This window comes from Prionailurus bengalensis, chromosome D2 (assembly GCF_016509475.1).
Source record: "Prionailurus bengalensis isolate Pbe53 chromosome D2, Fcat_Pben_1.1_paternal_pri, whole genome shotgun sequence".
NCBI lineage: Eukaryota > Metazoa > Chordata > Mammalia > Carnivora > Felidae > Prionailurus > Prionailurus bengalensis.
The window spans coordinates 23,241,157-23,261,300 of NC_057351.1; the positions used below are offsets into that span (position 1 = coordinate 23,241,157).

A 20,144-nucleotide genomic window follows, 5' to 3' on the forward strand; every position below is an offset into this window, starting at 1 on the left:
ATGGCCTAGTACAGGGGCTGCGACTACACAGATGACCAGTCTGGATAATTCTGCCACAATTATCTGAGAAATCCTGACAAAGCCAGAATTAGGGTTTGAGTCCTACAGATAATTATAGCCATGGACAGGGAGACAGAAAATCAGTGAAGAATGGTCCCCTTGACTTTCAGTGTAGTGATTTACCTACCATACCCACTCTGCTTCTAAGTAATGAGTTACTTAATGCCTGTCAAGTAATTTTAAGTCATAAATCACCAAATACAAGGCATCATTAACGTTCATTTGAAATGGCCCAGAGAAATTTTTAGTAGGCACTATATGAGTCCCCCAGTAGAGCAAAGGCTCCATGTCTGTCCATTTTCCCTCCTTCTTTTAAAAAGAATCAGGTACGGCAAGATGTTTTAATAACCTCAAATGGCTGGGACCTCTGTTTTTAGAATGAGCTAGGATAGCTGTCCCCAGCAATACCATGTTGAGGGGCAATGTGATCAAATTCTTTATTAATATGTGGATCACAAATGAGTGTGAAAAATAAAGAGCCTGTATGTTACCACCACCCATCCCCCCAGCACTTCAACACCTGAGATGAAATGGTCTGTCATCCCAACAGAGGAACAAGGTAACAATTTAGTCAAATATCATATGGGCGCCACTGCAGTGTGTGCAACCTTAAAAAGAAGAAATGAAGCTTATTTGCTTCTAAACTGAATAACACATAAATATGGAGGCATTTGAAGGAAATGAATTGTTCAAATGAAGGAGGTTTGGGTATATTTGTGATCAGGGGAAAGGAGTGGGACTTGGCTTTCATTTATAAACAAATGTTAAAAAATAGATTCAATATTGTTACTATAACTGGAAATGGCTTGGGCAAATTTATCCCAACTTCCCTGAGAATACCTGATCAATCTCAGACCTGGAAGGAAAATCAAGATAAGATAGGAAGTCGCCATCTGTACTAAGGGCAGAGGAACTTGGGGCCTCTGTGTCCACAAAGGGCACCACATGACCCCTCCCTGGGGGATCTTCTCACAGTTCCCTGCTTCTCTCTCGGCTTTGGCCTCAAGTGCACGACAAATCTGAACCAAGCTACCGACCTTATTGCCTGACAGGAGCTGGGGACCCAGCCCAGGAGACAGGCGACAAACACGAGCCCCATATTTAAGATGTAGCTCAACCTTTGACCACTAGAGGTCTCCTGGAAAGCAATGACCCGTATAACCCGGTTTATCTTCCTTCAAACCAATAGACTTGTTGCACTAAGACTTGGCGAGCCTGCTCTGCTGGAGGCCGCCTTATTAATAACGCCACCCACCCCCACCGCTGACTACGGCGCCAGGCTTGGGAGGGGGAGGGGACTAGGCGGTGACTGACCCTCAAACACTGCTAGTTTTTCAGTCCACGAATCAGTCTGAGGACTCCGGGGCTACCCCCTCGAACCCCACTTCCTAACCAAGCAAGACGGGAGAGAGCCCCTAACTCGAGGTCCCCAGGTGGCAGCACGGAGTCCCACGGACTTCCAATCAGCGATGGACTAGCCAGCGGACCAATGTGCAGAATCACCTAGCATCAGGTCCACCAACAGGCCAGGATCCACCCTCCCCCGGCTTCGCCCCACTCCTTCCTCCCCGCCCCCCTTCATCTCCTCCCTTTGCCTCCCGATCGTCAAAGTGGCCGGAGTTTAGCCTGTGGAAGGAGATTAGGGAACCATTCACCGTCCCTTTTCTGATCCATGCGGTATTTTCTGCAAAAATTAGCTGCTTCTAGCTGGAAGAGGAAAGAAAAAAAGAGGGGGGAGGCGAGGGGGAGCAAGAAAGGAAACAGCCAGGTTGAATTCCCAGTCTTTATCAAGCAATTCGCTCACCAGTGAAAGCAAGCTGCAGTGGCAGATTCGAGCCACATGCGGTAGTGTGTAGCAATTAGTAGATAAAATGCTGACTAAAGTGCTAAAACATGAAGTATTATTGTAGCCAAGGTCAAAAATGCTTCAGTTGTCTTTTACAATTTGGGGGAGGGGGAGGCCCAGAGGTGCGCAGAGAGATTTGAATTTTCGAAATGGTTGCCTTCTTTCTTCAAACTGTACTTTTTTTTTTTATGATCCTGTTTATTATAGCCCAAGCTGCCTAATTATGTCACTGCTGGTTTTTGCAACTAACTTAATCCTCCTGATCCTTTATGAAACGATTCACAGACACTGAAAAAAAAAATGTGGCTACTTACTCCCCCCTCCTTGAGGGGTGAGAATGATTTTTTTTATTTTTTTACCCTTCAAATAAACCAAATAAAACAGAGCGTTGGATTTTTGGGCTAGCAAAGCAGCAGGAATATAGATGTGTAGGTACAGGTTCCTGTGTTTCAGTGTAAGAAAGAGCCCAGAAATAGTGGGTCATATAAACATGCACTGCTTTCTTTCCCACTCCTCTTTTATACACAGAGTCCCAGCTACAAGCTTTTTATAGATAAATAAAGCAGTTGCTTTCATGATTATAACTGTCCTGAATGGATTGTCTTCTTACAACATTCAATCTGTTTATGAGTATTTACTTTACATTAGCCCAAGGACCCTGCACTGCAGGAGTTTGCCTCTATTCCCCTGGGTGTCGGTGTCTCAAGTCTTACATCTGCTCTGTGATTGATGGAGCCTTGAATCCACGTTATTACTCTCTCACAAGCAGAAATCAAACAGGCTATTAACTACATTACTTCAAAGAACTGTTTCAATACAATCTCCTTATCTTAATTGAAACTTTCTTTGTATGGATATTTGCTACACAGATAATTTACAGGTGCCTATCAGCATCATGTTAAAGAGGTAAAATAGAGGATGTTTTTGGGTTTTGGTTTCTCTTTTTTCTTTTCTTTTTTTTTTTTTTTTTTTGTAAACACACACCATTGTGATCTGTGATTTTAAAAGCTATTTACAGGATTGGACCAGAGGCTTGATTTATTAGATTTTATTATTTTCATGGGGGTGGTAGTGGGTGGTGCTGTAAAAAGAGAGGGAAGATACCCCTGGGATCCAGTTTTGAAATTTAGCATTCATCTGAATACGAGACTGCAGATATTCAAAAATATTCAGACCTAGATCCCTGGAATTGTTAACATCTGAAAAACCTTATCGGGAGTTTACGAGAAGAGAGATTACTCAGCATGCAGCCCTAGTTCAGCTTCTACCTTGAAGAGACATAGAAACAGCGTTTCTAATTAGATGAAGTCCCTTACAGACACTTAAAGACTTACAGCACCAAAACCAGCAGAAGTTGCTTAGATGCTGTAAAGAGTTGTGTATTTTTTAAGAGAGAGATTTAATATACAATCCAGGGATACCCTCAGGCATTCTGTTAAGGTTTCCTGCATAAATGCTGCTGCATTGGTCATACAGGAAACTGACTCAGAGTCGATCTCAAACATGATCTTGTCAAAATACTGCAATTCAAGTTTTTAAATATAGGATGTCTTGAACTGGATGTATATATTCACGCTAACAGGACAGCGACTAACTGAAGCCTTAGGCATCTCTCCTGTATTTAAAAAAAAAAAGATACGTAAAATACCCTTCAGTCAAGTCCATTCATATGTAAAAAAATGAACAAAATGGGTTATTCTAATCAAACGTCTGCAGTGTGCATCATAAAGTTAAAAAGAGAGAGAAAACGCTAGAGAGCTGTAATTTCTCTTTGTAACCCATGTTTATAAAATAGAAAGATCAGATGAAATTTCAAGGAAGATAATTAAAGAGTGACGTGCAAGTCATAATCTGGCTAATGCAAAGATGGGAGACTGCGAATTGTTACATTGTCCTCCTTCATGGTGCAGAGTTGTGATATTACTTTAAATTATTAAAATAGTTTTCATCTTTAAGAATACCGGCTCTCTGGCATGGGCTTTTATTACTTATTGTAATTGGAGGATCTGCCATTTTCTTTCGTTTATCTCTGTGTATAGAAACGAGATAGATCTTGCCTTTTATTACTTCCCCATGTTCTGAATCAAAAATGTGGTTTAGATAATGTTAAGTGCCCTAATTCTTACTGCAGCGGACGCAGACGTTATGAAAAGGCATAAAAATACACACAGAGGGTCTTTCCACCTCAAGTCACTGAATATGAGGCATTTGTGTTCTGCCGGGTGTATTAACTTCAGCCATGTGAATATAATTTTCATTAAAGTAATCCTGTTTCAACTAGATGCTGTGACTAGAGGTGAAACGTTGCGAAAGCGTTAAAAATAGCTTACTAGTAATTTCAACATCCTGTAATTTTATCACAGATCAAGTTTCAACTGTCATACTATACAGACCTTATTCCCCATATAGTACATGTTTACTTTTTTAGCATGCCAGACCCACTTTAGAAAGATTGGTGCCAATATAATAAAATCGGGGAGGGGGGGCGGGAGGCACTGGAAGGAGTGGGAGGAGAGCGGGGAAGGGGGTGGGGAGCGTGGGGGAAGCGAGTACACCATTTTACATCAACACTGCGAAAATGCAATCTAGCCTGGCGGAGGACGGGCAGCTGGGTCGGAGAGAGCGAGGGCTTTGCAGTCTCTGCCTGTTCCTTGTTCTGTCGCTCTTAAGTTTCTCTGTGTTTGCATAATAGCCGTGCATGCAAACCTCGCAATGCTCCAGGGCTCCAGAACAATAAATATACACATTTAAAACCTTTATTGTCTTACGGTTCATGCCCCCGGTTTTCAACAGCTTAATTTCTGGTTGTATTTAACTAGTTTGCAAATGGATTTTTTCAGTTTCAAACTATTATTGAGGAAGCTCCCCTCCCTTTTTTGGCGGGGGAGGGGATGGGGGTGGGGTAGGAGTCGGTATATTATTCCTGTAGCGCTGGGTTATATAAACACATTATCATTTGAGAGCGCCCTTGGCGTCCATCAGCATTGTAAACACGTACTAGTGTATATACTTCAAAATTAAAGAATGCACACGCAGAACCGGGAGCCTGAATTCATATTCCGAGCAGACTCGCTGCTCGCATTTATTGATTTATCATGCATCGTTTATTGTTCCAGTCCCTAAATGCAGTCGCTGTCCGTTCAATATTGTTTGCAAAATCCTGAGATGTTTGTGCATTGCTCACTTGTCTTTCTGGGTTTTTTTTTTTTCCGCTGAGTATTTTTTTTTTGCGAAGCGAACAAATGCATTAATATTTATATGTTTATATAATCGATAACCCACTTTTCCCTTCCATGTAAATAGGCATCAAAAGATAATTTAACAGATTAGTTCTCGAAAACATGGCAGTGAGGAAGCGTAATTTAACTATCAAACAAATCTACATGTCTAATAACAGCAAATCTGCTAAGGAGCATTAGAAAGAGGAGCAGCGCCCCGGAATCTCTGCAGGAAATGTTCTTTATATTAGACATATACAAGCAGGTCCTGTCAGATGCAAAGCGGAGCTCGCGAGCTCTCGTCTCCTCCAAAAATCTCACTAGACGACACCCCTAGACAAGGGAGATTGGGAAGAGGGAGATCTCATCTTCACACAGTTTTAGGGTGGATTTTATTTTTACAAACCTTTCTATATGTTTTTTGCCTTGATCCATCCGCTTCCCGCCGAGATCGGACAGAACCTTACTTCCGATTATGAATTTGATCATCCCACATTTGGAAGGAAACCTACACAGTTTTGACAGGAGCTGAAAATTGAGTCGTCAGAGAAATATTAGGACATATTTTCAATCATTTTGGTGCCGAAGGGGAGGCAAGAGCTCAGTTTTATATTGAGACATTACGCCAGCTTAAGGCAGAGAATGTTTTTCCCTGCCAGGACCTGATGCAATCCATTCAAGCCAACAAGTTTGGAGAGAATGTTGAGTTCAATCAATTCAGAACGTCGAGATGGAGCCCAACTCACTCCAGGTATTTCGCTCTCCTCCGCTCCTCCGATCCCGGCACCCCCCGGCACCCCCCAGCCCCCCAACTCACCCACACCTCTGCACCCACCCACACCCCCCACAAACTTTTCACCAAACTTTTACCCTCTGCATCCCCCCAAATCATTTTTATTGTTTAAAAAAATCCCTGCACTGATCATACATACATAATGTAATTTTACCGCCTCAGATGGAGAAGTAGGGAGAGGTGGCGGTGGGGGTGCCCGGAGTTTTTTATTTTTTTTAATTTTTTTTTATTTTTAAGGGAGGCAGAAAATTTGTGGGCTCTATTATTTTTCCACCCAGCTTTATATCTGTTGGCTCTTCTGTATTAAGAGTGTGGATGTCTGTGTGTAAATGTGTCTGGGAATAGATGTTTGTGCTCTGATGGCTACGTTATTTATTTGGTGCTTTTTTTCCCCTGCAGTGGGTCGGCTCACCGTGTGGCTTGCACGGACCTTACATTTTCTACAAGGCTTTTCAATTCCACCTTGAAGGCAAACCAAGAATTTTGTCCCTTGGCGACTTTTTCTTTGTAAGATGTACGCCAAAGGATCCGATTTGCATAGCGGAGCTCCAGCTGTTGTGGGAAGAGAGGACCAGCCGGCAACTTTTATCCAGCTCTAAACTTTATTTCCTCCCAGAAGACACTCCCCAGGGCAGAAATAGCGACCATGGCGAGGTGGTAAACTTATATCTCCCTCTCTTCTTTCTTTATTATCCCCCCCCCCTCCCCTAGTAATGCTTATTACAGGGCAAGCTTGAAAATACTGTATTCACTTCTGCAGGCGAGCAGGATCGACTCCTTTTTTAAAGGGGTAGCGCCACTAGCTGGGGCTCGAGTATTTTGCCATTGTCAGAGTTTGGCTGTCAGCTTTACAAAGAGGATCCAACTGCTGATTTTAGTCAAGATCAAATAACTTGTTCGAGAAGGGTTTTGTTCAAGGGTGTGTGTGTGTGTGTGTGTGTGTGTGTGTGTGTGATCGTTCTCTCTCTTGCTACTGCTGCTTGAACATCACATGCTTTTTTATATTTTTTGCCTTTTGAAAATTTTACCTTCGCGTCTGGCTCGGTCGGGGCTGGGTGGATTTCTTTCGGTGGGTTTCGATATTGTTCACTTTTTTTTTTTTTAAAGTAAGTATTTGATATGTTTAAGAGGGCGGAAATTACGAAATGGAGGCAGAGTGAGATCAAAAGCTATTGAGTTGGCAAAGACGTGTTGAATAAAGTGATAAATGACAGGTACTGGAATAATACATTCAAATAACTTGCAGATCTGCCCGGGCGGATTTCAAAGCGGTCGTGTAACCGGCACAAACACGTTAAGCATTAACAACTATCTCTTGCCCCCACCCCCCTCCCCCTCGGACAAGCCATTTGATGTTCTAGTTCTCAATTACTCCACGCAAAGTGGACGTCTTCCAGCGCGATCTTCTGGGATGTGTGGGACCGGGACGGGGGAGGGAAGGGCAGAGGGGTGTGTGCTCGCCCACTGGCCCCGCGGGTCCCGCGGCCTCCGTGCCCAGACGGCGCTCCCGGGAAGGGTGGGGAGGGACCGAGCTTCGCCGGCACGTTTCTGGGCGGCCGCGGGGGCGCTAGCCGCGCTCCCGGGAGGACGCCCGAGGTGAGCTGCTGTCACCGGGCGCCGGGGCGGCCGCCTCCCTTCGGCTCTGTCATTTCATGTGTGACCGCAGTTCTGCGGGCTCCCCTCGTCAGCTGACCGACCTCAGCGCCGCGATACCCACCGGGGGAACTATTTTGGGGAGGCAGTGCCCTCGGTGCGGTGGGGAGGGAGGGCGCGCGGCCGCCTGGCAAGGCTTTGTGTTTCCCAAGCGAGAGCAGGGTGATCAAACTGAGACTTTTGAGGGCAGCTAGCTCTGTGCCAGGCCCTCGAGCTTTCGAGGTAGGTGTAGGATCTTTTTGTTAAATGAATGGTTCCGCGTTTAACTCATCCCGGAGCGTAGAGCTGCCTGCCAGTGCTTCCAGAATCCCTTGGTCTGATGGAGTTGATTTTACTTTTGGCATCGCCAGTTCACTCCCTCTCCCAGGCTCGAATTACCCATCAGTGGTCTATGCCGGTTAATTACTGGAGTTCGTCAAAACCTTCGCCCTCGGATCTGCCTCTTCGGAAATAAGCCCCGCCCCCCTCCCCGAATGCCGCCTCCCCCCCCCCCCCCCCCCCCCCCCCCCCGCCTTCCACCGCCAGCTTTGGGTTTTAAACGTTCTTACTTCCCGACGTCTGCCTGCAATTTTACAAAGGTGTTGTTTGGAAATACTGTGAAAAATCCTGCAACCTACCAACAGGTTGAGCTCTTCCCCCTCCCGAGGTCTAGCTCGGCCCCCTCCCCCGACCCAACTTTCCTGCGCAGCTGTCTTCCTCCCCTCCCCCTCCTGATTTCTTATTATTTGCTTTTCAAATTTATTACTTCAACATGGCCTGTGATCTGGAAAAGGGAAGGATTAAATATCCAGAAAAGAGCTGGTGCCTAATAGACTTCTGACTAAACCCAGAAGGAAATTATTCAGTGTTTTATGAGATATTTTGTGGTCACACACACTCTCTCTCTTTTTTTAATTGAAATTGAAATACTTTTAAAGACCCCAAGTTGACCCCACTTGGTCCAGTTTTAATTTCTGTTGGTGTAATTAAATGGTGAATTCTGATTTAAGAATAAAAACAATAATAGCCCAAGGTTGCATCTGTTAGAACTGCTGGTAATGGATAGATATACAATACTTTTAAACACACGATTTTTAAAAAAATGTTCATTAAGGGGAAATGAAAGTGAGCCGTTGTAATGATCTGTACATTTCGTCACAGCTATATGAGCCATACCTAAGAAAATTAATCTTGCCATTTAAAAGTAAACTCTAGGGGGTTTGGGGAGGGAGATGGCTCTATTTATAATCCTCAGCTGCATATACATCGTCTAATATTATGCATGATTTGTTTTTTAATGCTAACACGGCTGGTAATTAGCTGTATGATTATACTTGTATATTTCATTAGGACTTTGGCTGATGTCATTGTGAATTATTCAGCCATATTAAAACAATTTTCAATTGAGATAATGACACGCCTCAAAATTATGCAAATGCAGGCTGCATTGTGCAAAATAATTATGACAAATGTAAAGCAGGTAGAAAGTTTCCCAATGCAGATCGGTTTTCCATCCTGGTGATGTCATTTCCCCCCTGGCCTAAGTTAGTCATTCATTAGCTGAATAGCAGCAGCCGTCTCCTCTGGAGGAGAGCCTACAGAAACCAGCATTTACTGCAGGCACCTAGAGGGGGCAACAGGGTCCTCTCATTAAGAAATTTGCTTTGTTTTCACTTACTCCATTAACTTGTTTATATACAGTGAGATGATTTTTGTTATTGATTTTAAATAGTTTTGAATGATGCATTTGCCATTTACAAAGTGTGACCGAACGAGAAAGGTTTCTTGGTGATGTGCACGGTTACTTGGAGAAAATGTTCAGCACATTTAATCAGCCAGTACAGTTTATTTTAAGTAACCAAATGGAGGTTAATAATTTCTTGATTGCGCTGACATCAGCATCCATTTCAAAGGACAGCCAGGACTCAGTATGCTTTTTTGGTTTAAGAGAACCATTCTGTCTATTTATGATTTCTTGAAATGTAAAGACGTCAGTTCTAAAAGCAGGAAAATTATCATTGTGCGAGATTAGAAATAGCGTCCCTGTGTGGTTTGCTGTGATCTGCAGAGGGCCTTTTTGGGGAATATTTTATTGATCCTTGCAATAACTGGAAGAGGCTGGATAAGGCAGGACTTTGTATGCCATTTTACAGATGGAGACAGAGGCTTAGGGAGATTATGTGGTTTGTCAAAGGTCACCGGAGTAGGACCTAGGTCTTCCTAAATTTTAGGGTTGGTTTATCTTCCCACTGAATCCCACCCTGCTTAATGCATCATATTATATTCTAGAAGTATGTACTAATGTGGGCAGGTGCTTGTTCATTTTAGAATCATGACTAGTCAATCATTTTTGCCAAAGGTCACTAGATTTTAGGTAGAAGAACCATTCTTATTTTATAAAGTTCAGCTAATTCTAGCTAGTGGTAGCTAACAAGAATAGTTGCATTTTAGTACCATGATTCATCACCATTGACAATTTATTGTTAGTTGTACTGATTATGATAATGACTTGCATACTTACATGCACTGCTGCCTTCCCATACTTCCAGAGCTGGCCTCTGGTGTTGAGGAAGAGCAGTCCAGAGTCATGTCTTTTTTTTTTTTTAATGTTTGTTTATTTTTGAGAGAGAGACAGAGCATGAGTGGGGGAGGAGCAGAGAGAGAGAGGGAGACAAAGAATCCGAAGCAGGCTCCAGGCTCTCAGCCGCCAGCACAGAGCCCAACAAGGGGCTCGAACCCACAAACCGTGAGATCGTGACCTGAGCCGAAGTCGGACGCTTAACCGACTGAGCCACCCGGGCACCCCCAGAGTCGCGTCTTGATTCTGCAGCTTATTATTTGTTTGACCTTGAACCGTCATAAACACTCTGAGCCTTAGTTTCTTTAGCAGTGAAATGGGAACAATAATAAGGCTGACTGTCTATGGCTTGTTGTGAATATGTATGGACAAAAGTACTTCATTAACTGTGTAGTCCTTACATAAATAGAAAAGAGTAATGATTATGGTGGACTTTATGCTAGATATTCTTAATTTATAAACGATAAGCAGAATAACTTTTATGTCTGTGTGGAGGTTCCCAGGCCTAATCATGATACTGTCTTAAATTACCATGAAAGTGAATAGCAGGCCCATATACAAGGAGTTAAGTGTCTTTAGTAATTACCCACAATTGCCATTCAGCCAGTATCTCTTCAGAGGAGGAAAATGGCAAAGTAGGCGGGTAATTGGTTCTGTTACTGGGTAACTTCTGATTACATTCATTTTCAAAGTGCCAAGCGCTTAATCTATTGGCAATATACCCCCTTAAAATAGGTGGATGTGCAAGCTTGGATTCCAGCCTGACCATGGGCTAGATTCTACAAGAAGCTTTACTGGTCACCTGCAACTGTGAGTGTGGATGAGTAAGCCAATTTTGTCAGGAAGTCAGGATCTAGCACATCTAGGCATTACAGAGGCTAGCATGTAGTCAGGATTTCTAAAAGTGCTTACCTCATTAAAACTTGTCAAAATTTCATATTCCAAAGCGCCTGTTGAAATTAACTCAATTAGAATCTCTGGAATTGGGGTCAAGGATCCTGCGTTTTGAACAGTCTTGCTTTAGCTGTGTGATCTTGGGCAAGTTTTAAACTCTCTGTTCCTCAATTTTCTCATCTATAAAATGGACACATAGTGCCTACTTCTGAGGATTATTTTAGAGATTAAATGAGTTAATACATATAAAGTGTTTACAGTTGGCATATGGAAGAATCTTCAGTAATGGGTGACTCATTATTATTATCATTAACATTCGTATTACTGTTCTCCTTGAAGTTTGAGACGACTACCATAGACCTTCCTAAAGAAAGGTTTTCTCTATGAGAAGACGGCACGTAGGTTAGTTTACTAGTACAGATAGCCAATACAGGTCTCCCCAAATCAGGTTGGCTTTCATCCATGTGATGGGTTTAGCTATGTCACCAAGATAAAAAGCTCCTTGAAGATTTACATGTTTGTATTGAGGTATGCTGTCTGTCATCTGGATCAGCAGGATTTGTTTCAAAGATTGCCTGATTGTATCATATCTCAGGTTGGTCAGACACATTCTGAAATCCAGGAGGGGCTGGATGGCTACTCAGTCTCAGGTCTGTACCCATGAGCTGGCTTTTAAAAATTTCTGGGGCGCCTGGGTGGCGCAGTCGGTTAAGCGTCCGACTTCAGCCAGGTCACGATCTCGCGGTCTGGGAGTTCGAGCCCCGCGTCGGGCTCTGGCCTGATGGCTCAGAGCCTGGAGCCTGTTTCGGATTCTGTGTCTCCCTCTCTCTCTGCCCCTCCCCCGTTCATGCTCTGTCTCTCTCTGTCCCAAAAATAAATAAATGTTGAAAAAAAAATTTTAAAAAAAAAAAAAAAAAAAAAAAAAAATTTCTGACACCTCTTCAGTGACCTCACTGGCCTTGGACAATTTCTTTAACTTTTCCAAGTCTTAGTTTCTCCATCTGTAAAATGGACTTACTGATCTCTACTTTGCCAAGAGAATTAGAAATAATAATAAGAAAGGCCTGCTAACTAACATAGTACTTAATACACAGGAGCTCAGCAAAGGATAGATGCAGTTATATTAGTTATTATTATTTTTAGAAATGATGTAAACTATGAGAAGGAGTAACTTAACTGGCTGGCCCTTTAGAACTAGGGTGAGAACTAATGAATTATATGGAGAGAATTTATTGGACTGTGACAAGTATCAGCGAACTAAGGCTGGAGGGCCAAATCTGAACCACTGTCTGTTTTTGTAAATAAAGTTTTATTGGAACATAGTCAGACTCATTTGTTTACACATTGTTTATAGCTGCTCTCAGGTTCCAGTGGCAGAGTAGAGTAATTGTGACAGTGACCATATGGCCCGCACAGTGGAAATTATTTACTATTTGGCCCTTTACAAAAATGTCTGCTGACCCTTGGCCTGTGGAGTTGATCTGAAATAGGGAATGTGATTGTGTACTTTTTCTCCTTCTTACTTGGGTTGGAACAAGATACAGTAAATATTAAGAAATAATCTAACATTAATATGTCAAAAATATTTACATAAACAAATCTCTGTTTTAGCACTGAGTCTAATGACATTAAAAGTTGAGAATCAGTAGAATGTATACTGAGTTATATTTTGTATGGTTAAGATCCTAACTCCAGCAAATGTTGGTATCATCGGTCTTGAGTTAATCAAAAACTACTTATTGAATGCTGACCATGTACTTAGAGCTCTGCTAGGTGCAGAGATGGTTGCAAACAGTTCGTGGTGTGACCCTGTTTCTCAAGAAGCTTATCAATCTTGGTAGAGAGATGAGATCAACACGTTTTTAAAAAGGTAAAAACAGCAAAAGACATTCTATAACACGGAGAATTGTGTTGACAATAAATGCAACATGTGGTCAAGGGAAGGCTCGCTATCTGCATGATTTTGGAACAAGAATTTATTCAGTTCCTCAGATGCTGATTGAAAGTTTACTATGTGCTGAACAACGGGATACAGAGATGAAGGAGAATGGCTTCAGCCCTGAAAGAGCTCATAGTTTACCCTCTTGGACAGACATGGGTCACAGAAAAGCTGTCAGACTCTCTCTGTGCTTCTTAGTTAAAGTGGAGATTAACTAAAGTCACTATTTATAGCCTTTCATGATCTTTCTGGAAACTAGAAAGTATTGTCTTTATCTTCGAAGTCTCATTCACTCAGTGCTTATTTATAGAGCACCTACTTTGTGCCAGAGCCTGTTCTAGGCCCTGGGGATACAGCCGTGAACAAGATAGGCGAGAATCCCTGCCCTCAGGGTTCTTACGGGGCCTTGGTAGGTTTGAGCCTCCCCTGTACTTTGCACATGTACGTTCTGTGATGCTTATCTGTGTTCTTTCCCTTTGCCTCTCACTCCGCCCCCCTCCCCACCCCAGGGTGGTTCTCAGGAACTGAGGGTTGGGCCTTACTCACCTCTGGGTCCCCATACCTTATTCAGCGCTATTCACTAAGTATTTATTGAATAACTGAATGACATAAGTCATTTAAAATGTCCTTTCCCACCACCTGCTTTCTTTAAGCTTGGCCCAGCGTCTTCTGGCAGAGGACCCACTGTCGGCCATTCACACGTAGGCCAGCTGCAGCACCCCATCTCACACTTTTTATTTCTCTTCTAAAATCCACGGTTGTCTTGCACCGAGGATGTGAAACAGCGTACAGGATTTTCTTGAGGCGTACTCACCAAAGAAATCGGTGCCTATTTGGGACTGGATGATGAGGCTAAGAGCCAGCATCTCTATCCATTTGAATACTTTTCCAACCTTCGGCCCTCAGCCCATAAAAAGTCAGGGCTGTGGGGTGGCACTCTGAGCAAAGAGTGGACTTGAGGGGAACAGTCCCTCCTCACCTGAGTGTGGTTGCAGCTACTTCCAGCCAGCATGTTTTTCAGACTGATGGTCTTAACTAGGCCAGTGTTTGATGGTGAGTCAAAATTGTAAGCAATTAAAACCTCCCTTGACATTTAGAGTGTCAGGCACATACTAAGGAAATGTTATTTTTATGAAGTACACGAGTCCATACATGTAAATACTTGGTTATTAATTATGAATCAAGCATACCATTGTTCATAGCGGCATCTAGTGATACATGATGCAAGCCCATTTATCAAAGTCTGGTTTTAACCGATATCCAGAATATAATTGCTCAAATCAAATGTATTTGCGTGTCATTTATTATAGCCAGGGTAGTTGGATGTTTGCCATCTTCCACTCAGAATAATATTGTAGCCTGTGATGACCCTTTGGTTTGGCTTTTAAAGAAATTTCAAACAAATTTATCGGTTGTTGGATGAAGGATTCATTGGCTTCTCAGAGAGGTGGTCGTGGGTTTCTTGCATTTCTCGAAAAATTTGCTCCCATGCCCTTGCACAGGCATGGATGGCTTTTTCCAGCCACACCGTGATCTTTGCCGGCCCACTGGAGATTAGAACCCGGACCTTGGCCTTCAGAAGCACGGATCACATCCTGGCCTGTGAGCATCCGTATCCACAACACATTTCAAGCATGCAGATGATGATTATTACTGGAAGGGTGCTTTAGAATCATGCTAATGGCATCAATCTGTAGCACACACGCGTAAATTAATTCTGCTTTTAAAATCAGATGCACTGTTAGCAGCGTCAAAGATGGATATTTGACATTTATCACACAGACGAGGACGTGTGGTTTAATTACATGAATTTTCTATAGAATCTCTGTGGCTGTATAAATAGACGCACGGTAGTGTATGTCCTTACCCACGTGACCATCAAGTTCACAGCCCTGTCTCCATTCTTGGCCCACGGTGAGGAAAATGGAGGAGAGGCCATGTGTTACTAGTCAAGCTAGTGGCCCCACGGACATCTTTCCCCCCACCTTACCTTTCCTTTATCGTGACTCGGAGCACACCCAGGCTGCGGAACACCCCCCCTCCTCCCCAGCATTGAGTTCCAAGCCTGATCAGTGGCACTAAACATTAAACTCTTGTCTTTGAGAATAATAGGCTTTGCTTTCTACACCCTCAAGCATGTTGAGCTACTGTGCAGGCTGGAAAATAAAAATGTTCTAATTGTGTCTTTTAAATAAGCATAGGAGTGAATTAATTAGACCATATTTTGTCTTTAGTTGCTTAGTTACACAATAGTATTCCTGAGCACGAGAAGATAAATTGGTTCTTTTTGTGCTGCCTGTCCCTTAATCATAATTACTGTATTGCTTAGGAGAGTAAAGCATACATAGATTTTGAATTTTTTATTAATAGTCAAAAATATGCATATGATATATAAAGTATATGCTGTTCAACCTGTTTTATATGCTTTTATGTGGGAAGAAGTTTTATTGTGGTGGTAACATTTGCATTAGTTGCTCAAAGATGTAGTTCTGGGAAATACATAATTGAAATGTTTTTGAATTGCTTTTTCTGGCCTTTTCAATCTTATTCAAAATAATAGTGCCTCCAGTCTTGGAGCAGTCATTCTCATTTGATTTAACATCTTTCTTTGCACTGCATGTGTGGTGCCCAGCTTTAACCCTGCAGAGCCTACACGAGGCTGTGATTCATAGGCCTCAGATGTCGCGCCTTACGTTTTGGGGCTCACGCTGTCAGGGGTCGGAGGCAGCAGGGCTGTGGAGCACCTGCATCCTGACGCCATGAAATGCCCCTTGCTCTTGGCACACCTCCACGTTCCTTGAAGCAGGCCCCAGGGTTAGAGATCGTTAAGTGTGTGTTGTAGCTTGGGCTGGACAACGCTCTGTGCTTGCCTTCTGGGGTCTTGGAAAATGGGATGTTGCTACTGGAACTTGGGTATCTGGCCCCCTACCCCCACCCGCCACCAGGGAGGCAGCAGGAGTTGGACAGCTTGATATAGTTATTGAACAATGGGAGAGTCTGGCTTAAGACCCAAGATGCATGCTGGGTAAATGTATGTGAAAATTGACCCCATTGTTCTGCTGTATTTGAAAAGCAAGTAAATTATTTACAGATATTTGCTAATTAAAGCCCATGTTGTTTTACCAGCACAAAAGAACACAGTATAACTGGAGACAAAGAACTAAGTGCAAATAATTTAAATTTGCTAATTCTGTGTATTCTTCTTAAGGGAGGAATATGTTTTAAAAATATGTACATGTACATATACATATTCATTGAAGTGTGTATGTACATACGGATATGGACGTGTGGTTTTTGTTTTGTTTTTACCCCCACATGGGAAGTCTTCCATGCTACAGAGATAACAGGACAAGTTATCACCAGTTCCTTGTCCCTGGGCCTGCCCCAAGCCCCCTGTGGAACATGGAGTTGGAAATCATTTTGACATAATGCTGTTTTCCCTTTAGTCCAAGCTTTGCTCACCATCATCTGGTTCGAGCTCAGCTTAGGGTACCACTGGACAAAAACAAACTATCCAGATAGTATGCCAGTGAATAAAAATGTTCTTCCTCATTGCCTTCTTCTCTGACTTTCCCCAACAACAGACTCAGGTGACTTTCCCCAACAACAGACTCAGGTTTAGATGTTTTTCCTCCATGACCACCCAGCTTTGGGGACATTCGGGTTGGAAATTTGCATTGTAGAATGAAGACCTCTGACATGGGGTGAAGGGTTCAGAGGTGGAGAAGGTTGCTAAGAACATTCTCAGATTCTCAAGAATCCTTCTGGCTGGAACGTTGGCAGATCCGTAGGTGCGGCTGGTCTCTCTGGATCTGCCATCTGCACAGACATGTTTGGTTTTAGGCGTGACTGGCTGGACGTCCCTTGTCTTTGTTGATAAAGAGGATCAGGAAGACTTTCCATGGTCATCTAAGGAAAAGGCTCATGTCTGATTTGTCATGGACATCTTATTGACTTGCAGAACGTTCAAGAGAGTGAGTCTAGCCCCCTTTATTCAATGGACACAGAAAGGCCCAGGAAAATCTTGGCCACATGCTCAGAGTTCGTGAGTGACAAGTAGAACTAGAAGCCTGTGCCCTCAGGCACAGCAGGTCTCCTGCTTTGAGGAAGGACTGCTCTCTTAAGGTTGTACTCTGAGGAAAGTAGGCAAGAGTTTCCCATGGGTGTATTCAGGGCGGGTCATTCGAACGGCCTGTCTTATACCAGGAGATGATGCCTCTGTGGTATATCACTCATAAAATCACTAATGACAGTATGGACTTTAATGCCACAATACTTACCCAAGGGTCAGTGATGACACAGAAACTAGGCTGGATATTCACACTCCCCTCTAGACCTTACCTTCATTTCCTCATTCTTTCCTGAATTTAGGAGGGCCCACTGATGGTAACATTTATACTGGCTTAAGAAAAGCTTTGCCAAGATGGCACTCTTGGTGATAAATGGAATTGGCATTCCTGCTACATCTGATATTCATGGATGGTTTCTTTCATTCAGAAATGTTTATTGCATGCCTACTATGTGTCGTGTCTCTACAATGGGGATATGAGAGTTGACTAATACACAGATATAGATTTCTGTTCTCATAGAGCTTACTCATTCTCTCATAGTAAGGAGGGGAAAGCAACTTGATTGAGGTTTCCAAAATGGAGGAAACCCATCTCCATCATCTTAGAACCCTATTCATACATTTTCTCCTAAAGGTTTCTCTTCTGCACATTCCAGAGAAATAGATTTCTGTTCTCATAGAGCTTACTCATTCTTTCATAGTAAGGAGGGAAAAGCAACTTGATTGAGGTTTCCAAAATGGAGGAAACCCATCTCCATCATCTTAAAACCCTATTCCTACATTTTCTCCTAAAGGTTTCTCTTCTGCACATTCCAGAGAAAATGCCCCAACTTACTGTTTTTCAAAACCATCTGCAAAAATTTTACCCATGGTGTTTTCAATGAAGTTACATTTTTTGTTTATTGACTAGCTATTAGTGTCAGGCATTGCATATATCTTGGTATGTAAATTAAATGCTCATTTAATTCTCAAAGAAATTCTCTAAGGTTGGTTGTATTGTAGCATTTAATACTTTATAGATGAAGCAACTGAGGCCAGGGAGGTTAAGTGACTTGCCTAGGGTCGCATACAGTTAAGACTCAGAGCCAGGATTGAAACCTGGATGTCCTCGATTGTACCAGGACTCTGACCTTCGTGTCCCCTATCACTTTAGAATATATTGAGGGACTAATATTGGGACTTTCATCATTTACTGACCTATTCTCCAATTAGGCCTTCATGAAAATTGTTTATTTTAGTCCTTCATTTATTTGTTCAGTATAAAACTCTTGAAAGCTTCTATCCTGCTCTCTAGGAACGTGCAAATTGGCAGTTGACTGATACACAGATGACTCATAATAATACTGTGCACTTGAGGAATAAAACGTTTAAAAGGGCTCCTTAAATCCCATGCCCCCCAAGGCAGGCATGTGGTGCCTCTTGCACATTTCACAGGAGAGGAGACTCACGCTCCGTCCCTCCAGAGTGCCTTCTGCGTGCAGGCCAGCACAGGCCCTGGCGGGACAGAGGTGGGAAAGAAACCAGGCAGATCCTGCCTTCACGGAGCTTCCTGTCAGGTGGGGAGTATGCAATCAATCAAACAATCCCAAGTCATGGGTGATTGTGTGGCAAGGTCAGTGTGATGAAGTGAAAATATATGGACCTGTGACAGGGGTGCCGATCTCGTTGGGAAGCTGTATGAAGGCATTTTGGAAAAAATAACATTTGAACTCAGGTCTAGAGAGATTCTGATGAAGATTGGGAAGAGGTTTCTTGCCACGATGTGCAGTGTCCCTGCAGGATGATTTCTGGGCTGAGCCTAATCTTGGTGAATCCAGTAAACAGATTAGAGATGGCCACTGATGCCCACTGGAGGCACCTATTTTTCTATTCTAGATATCAGTGAGACACCTACCTAGCATCTTCAGAGCTGATTTACGCTGGCTGGCTGTGGGGGTATCGAAAACAGGGGTCAGCAAACTAAGGTCAATCTGGTCAGCTGCCTGTTTTGTGAATAAAGTTTTATTGGCACACAGCCACACCCAGTTGTTTGCAAATCGTCTCTGGCAGCTTTCATATTGTAGTGACAGAATTCAGCAGTTGTGATAAAGACCATGTGATGTATAGAGCTGAACATACTTACTATCTGGCCCTTTTGCAGAAAATGTTTGCCTGACCCCTGGTCTAAATATATATATATATATATATATATATATATATATATATATTTAATGTTTTTATTTATTTTTGAGAGCGAGTGCAAGCAGGGGAGGGAGGGAGAGAGGGAGACAGAGGATCTGAAGCAGGTTCTGTGCTGACAGCAGCGAACCCAATATAGGGCTCGAACTCATGACCGCGAGATGATGACCTGAGCCTAAGTCAGACGCTCAACTGACAGGGCCACTCAAGTGCCCCTAAAATGATATTAGTAAAGGTAATAGTAAACTGTATGGTTATGGTTTCATATGTGACCTTTTATTTACTTCTTACGATGATAATGCTATGAGGTAGAATGTAATGTCATCTCCATTTTCCAGAAGGGCAAACTGAGAGGTTAGGTGACTTGTGGAGGTTTCTAAATTCCTTCATCAGGTAAGTTCCCAGAATGGGAACTTGAGGTGTCTTGATTCCAAAATACAGATGGCAAAACCGGCATGGCATCCTGCTGACAAGTGGAGGAACTGTATTAGAAACGAACTATTAACACAGGCAGTCTTAGAAAAAGGGTGTAGAACTCATTGAGACATCCCCCAGTGAAGTAAAAGGCCATCTTTCAAGGCCCTGTTCAAAAGCCACCTCCTCCATGATGTCTTCCACTGTGTAGAGAAGAAAGGGACCTAGAGCTCATGCACCTTTGTAAGTGCCCACCAGGCCAGGCAGGTAAGATGAGGTGGAATGAGCCAGGTCTGGGAGAAAATATCGTGCTTGAGGGAAGCAGGGAGCACGTGGCTCCTTTGAATCGTGCCTCTCTCATCCTGCCGATCACTGCTGGGCAGGAATGTCATTTCATATTGCCAGATCTCTCCATTTTTCAAGAGAAGTGTCAGAAATCCAGATTTTCATGTAAGTTTAGTTGGCGGTTTGGTCCAACTTTCAAAAACACTGTGGGCCAAACAAAACATGTCTTCAGTCTAGA

General features: G+C 43.0%; 1 protein-coding gene across 1 annotated transcript in view; it reads left to right on the top strand.

The window, feature by feature from the left end:
• The first annotated feature begins 5,484 nt into the window (after positions 1–5,484).
• The window catches only part of ARID5B (AT-rich interaction domain 5B), a 181,667-nt gene continuing 167,007 nt past the window's right edge, over positions 5,485–20,144 (top strand). Inside the window, exons 1-2 of the mRNA XM_043596433.1 lie at positions 5,485–5,875; positions 6,317–6,571. Of these exons, the coding sequence (XP_043452368.1) occupies positions 5,855–5,875; positions 6,317–6,571 (276 nt within the window). The 5' untranslated portion in view covers positions 5,485–5,854. The remainder of the gene's footprint in view (positions 5,876–6,316; positions 6,572–20,144) is intronic.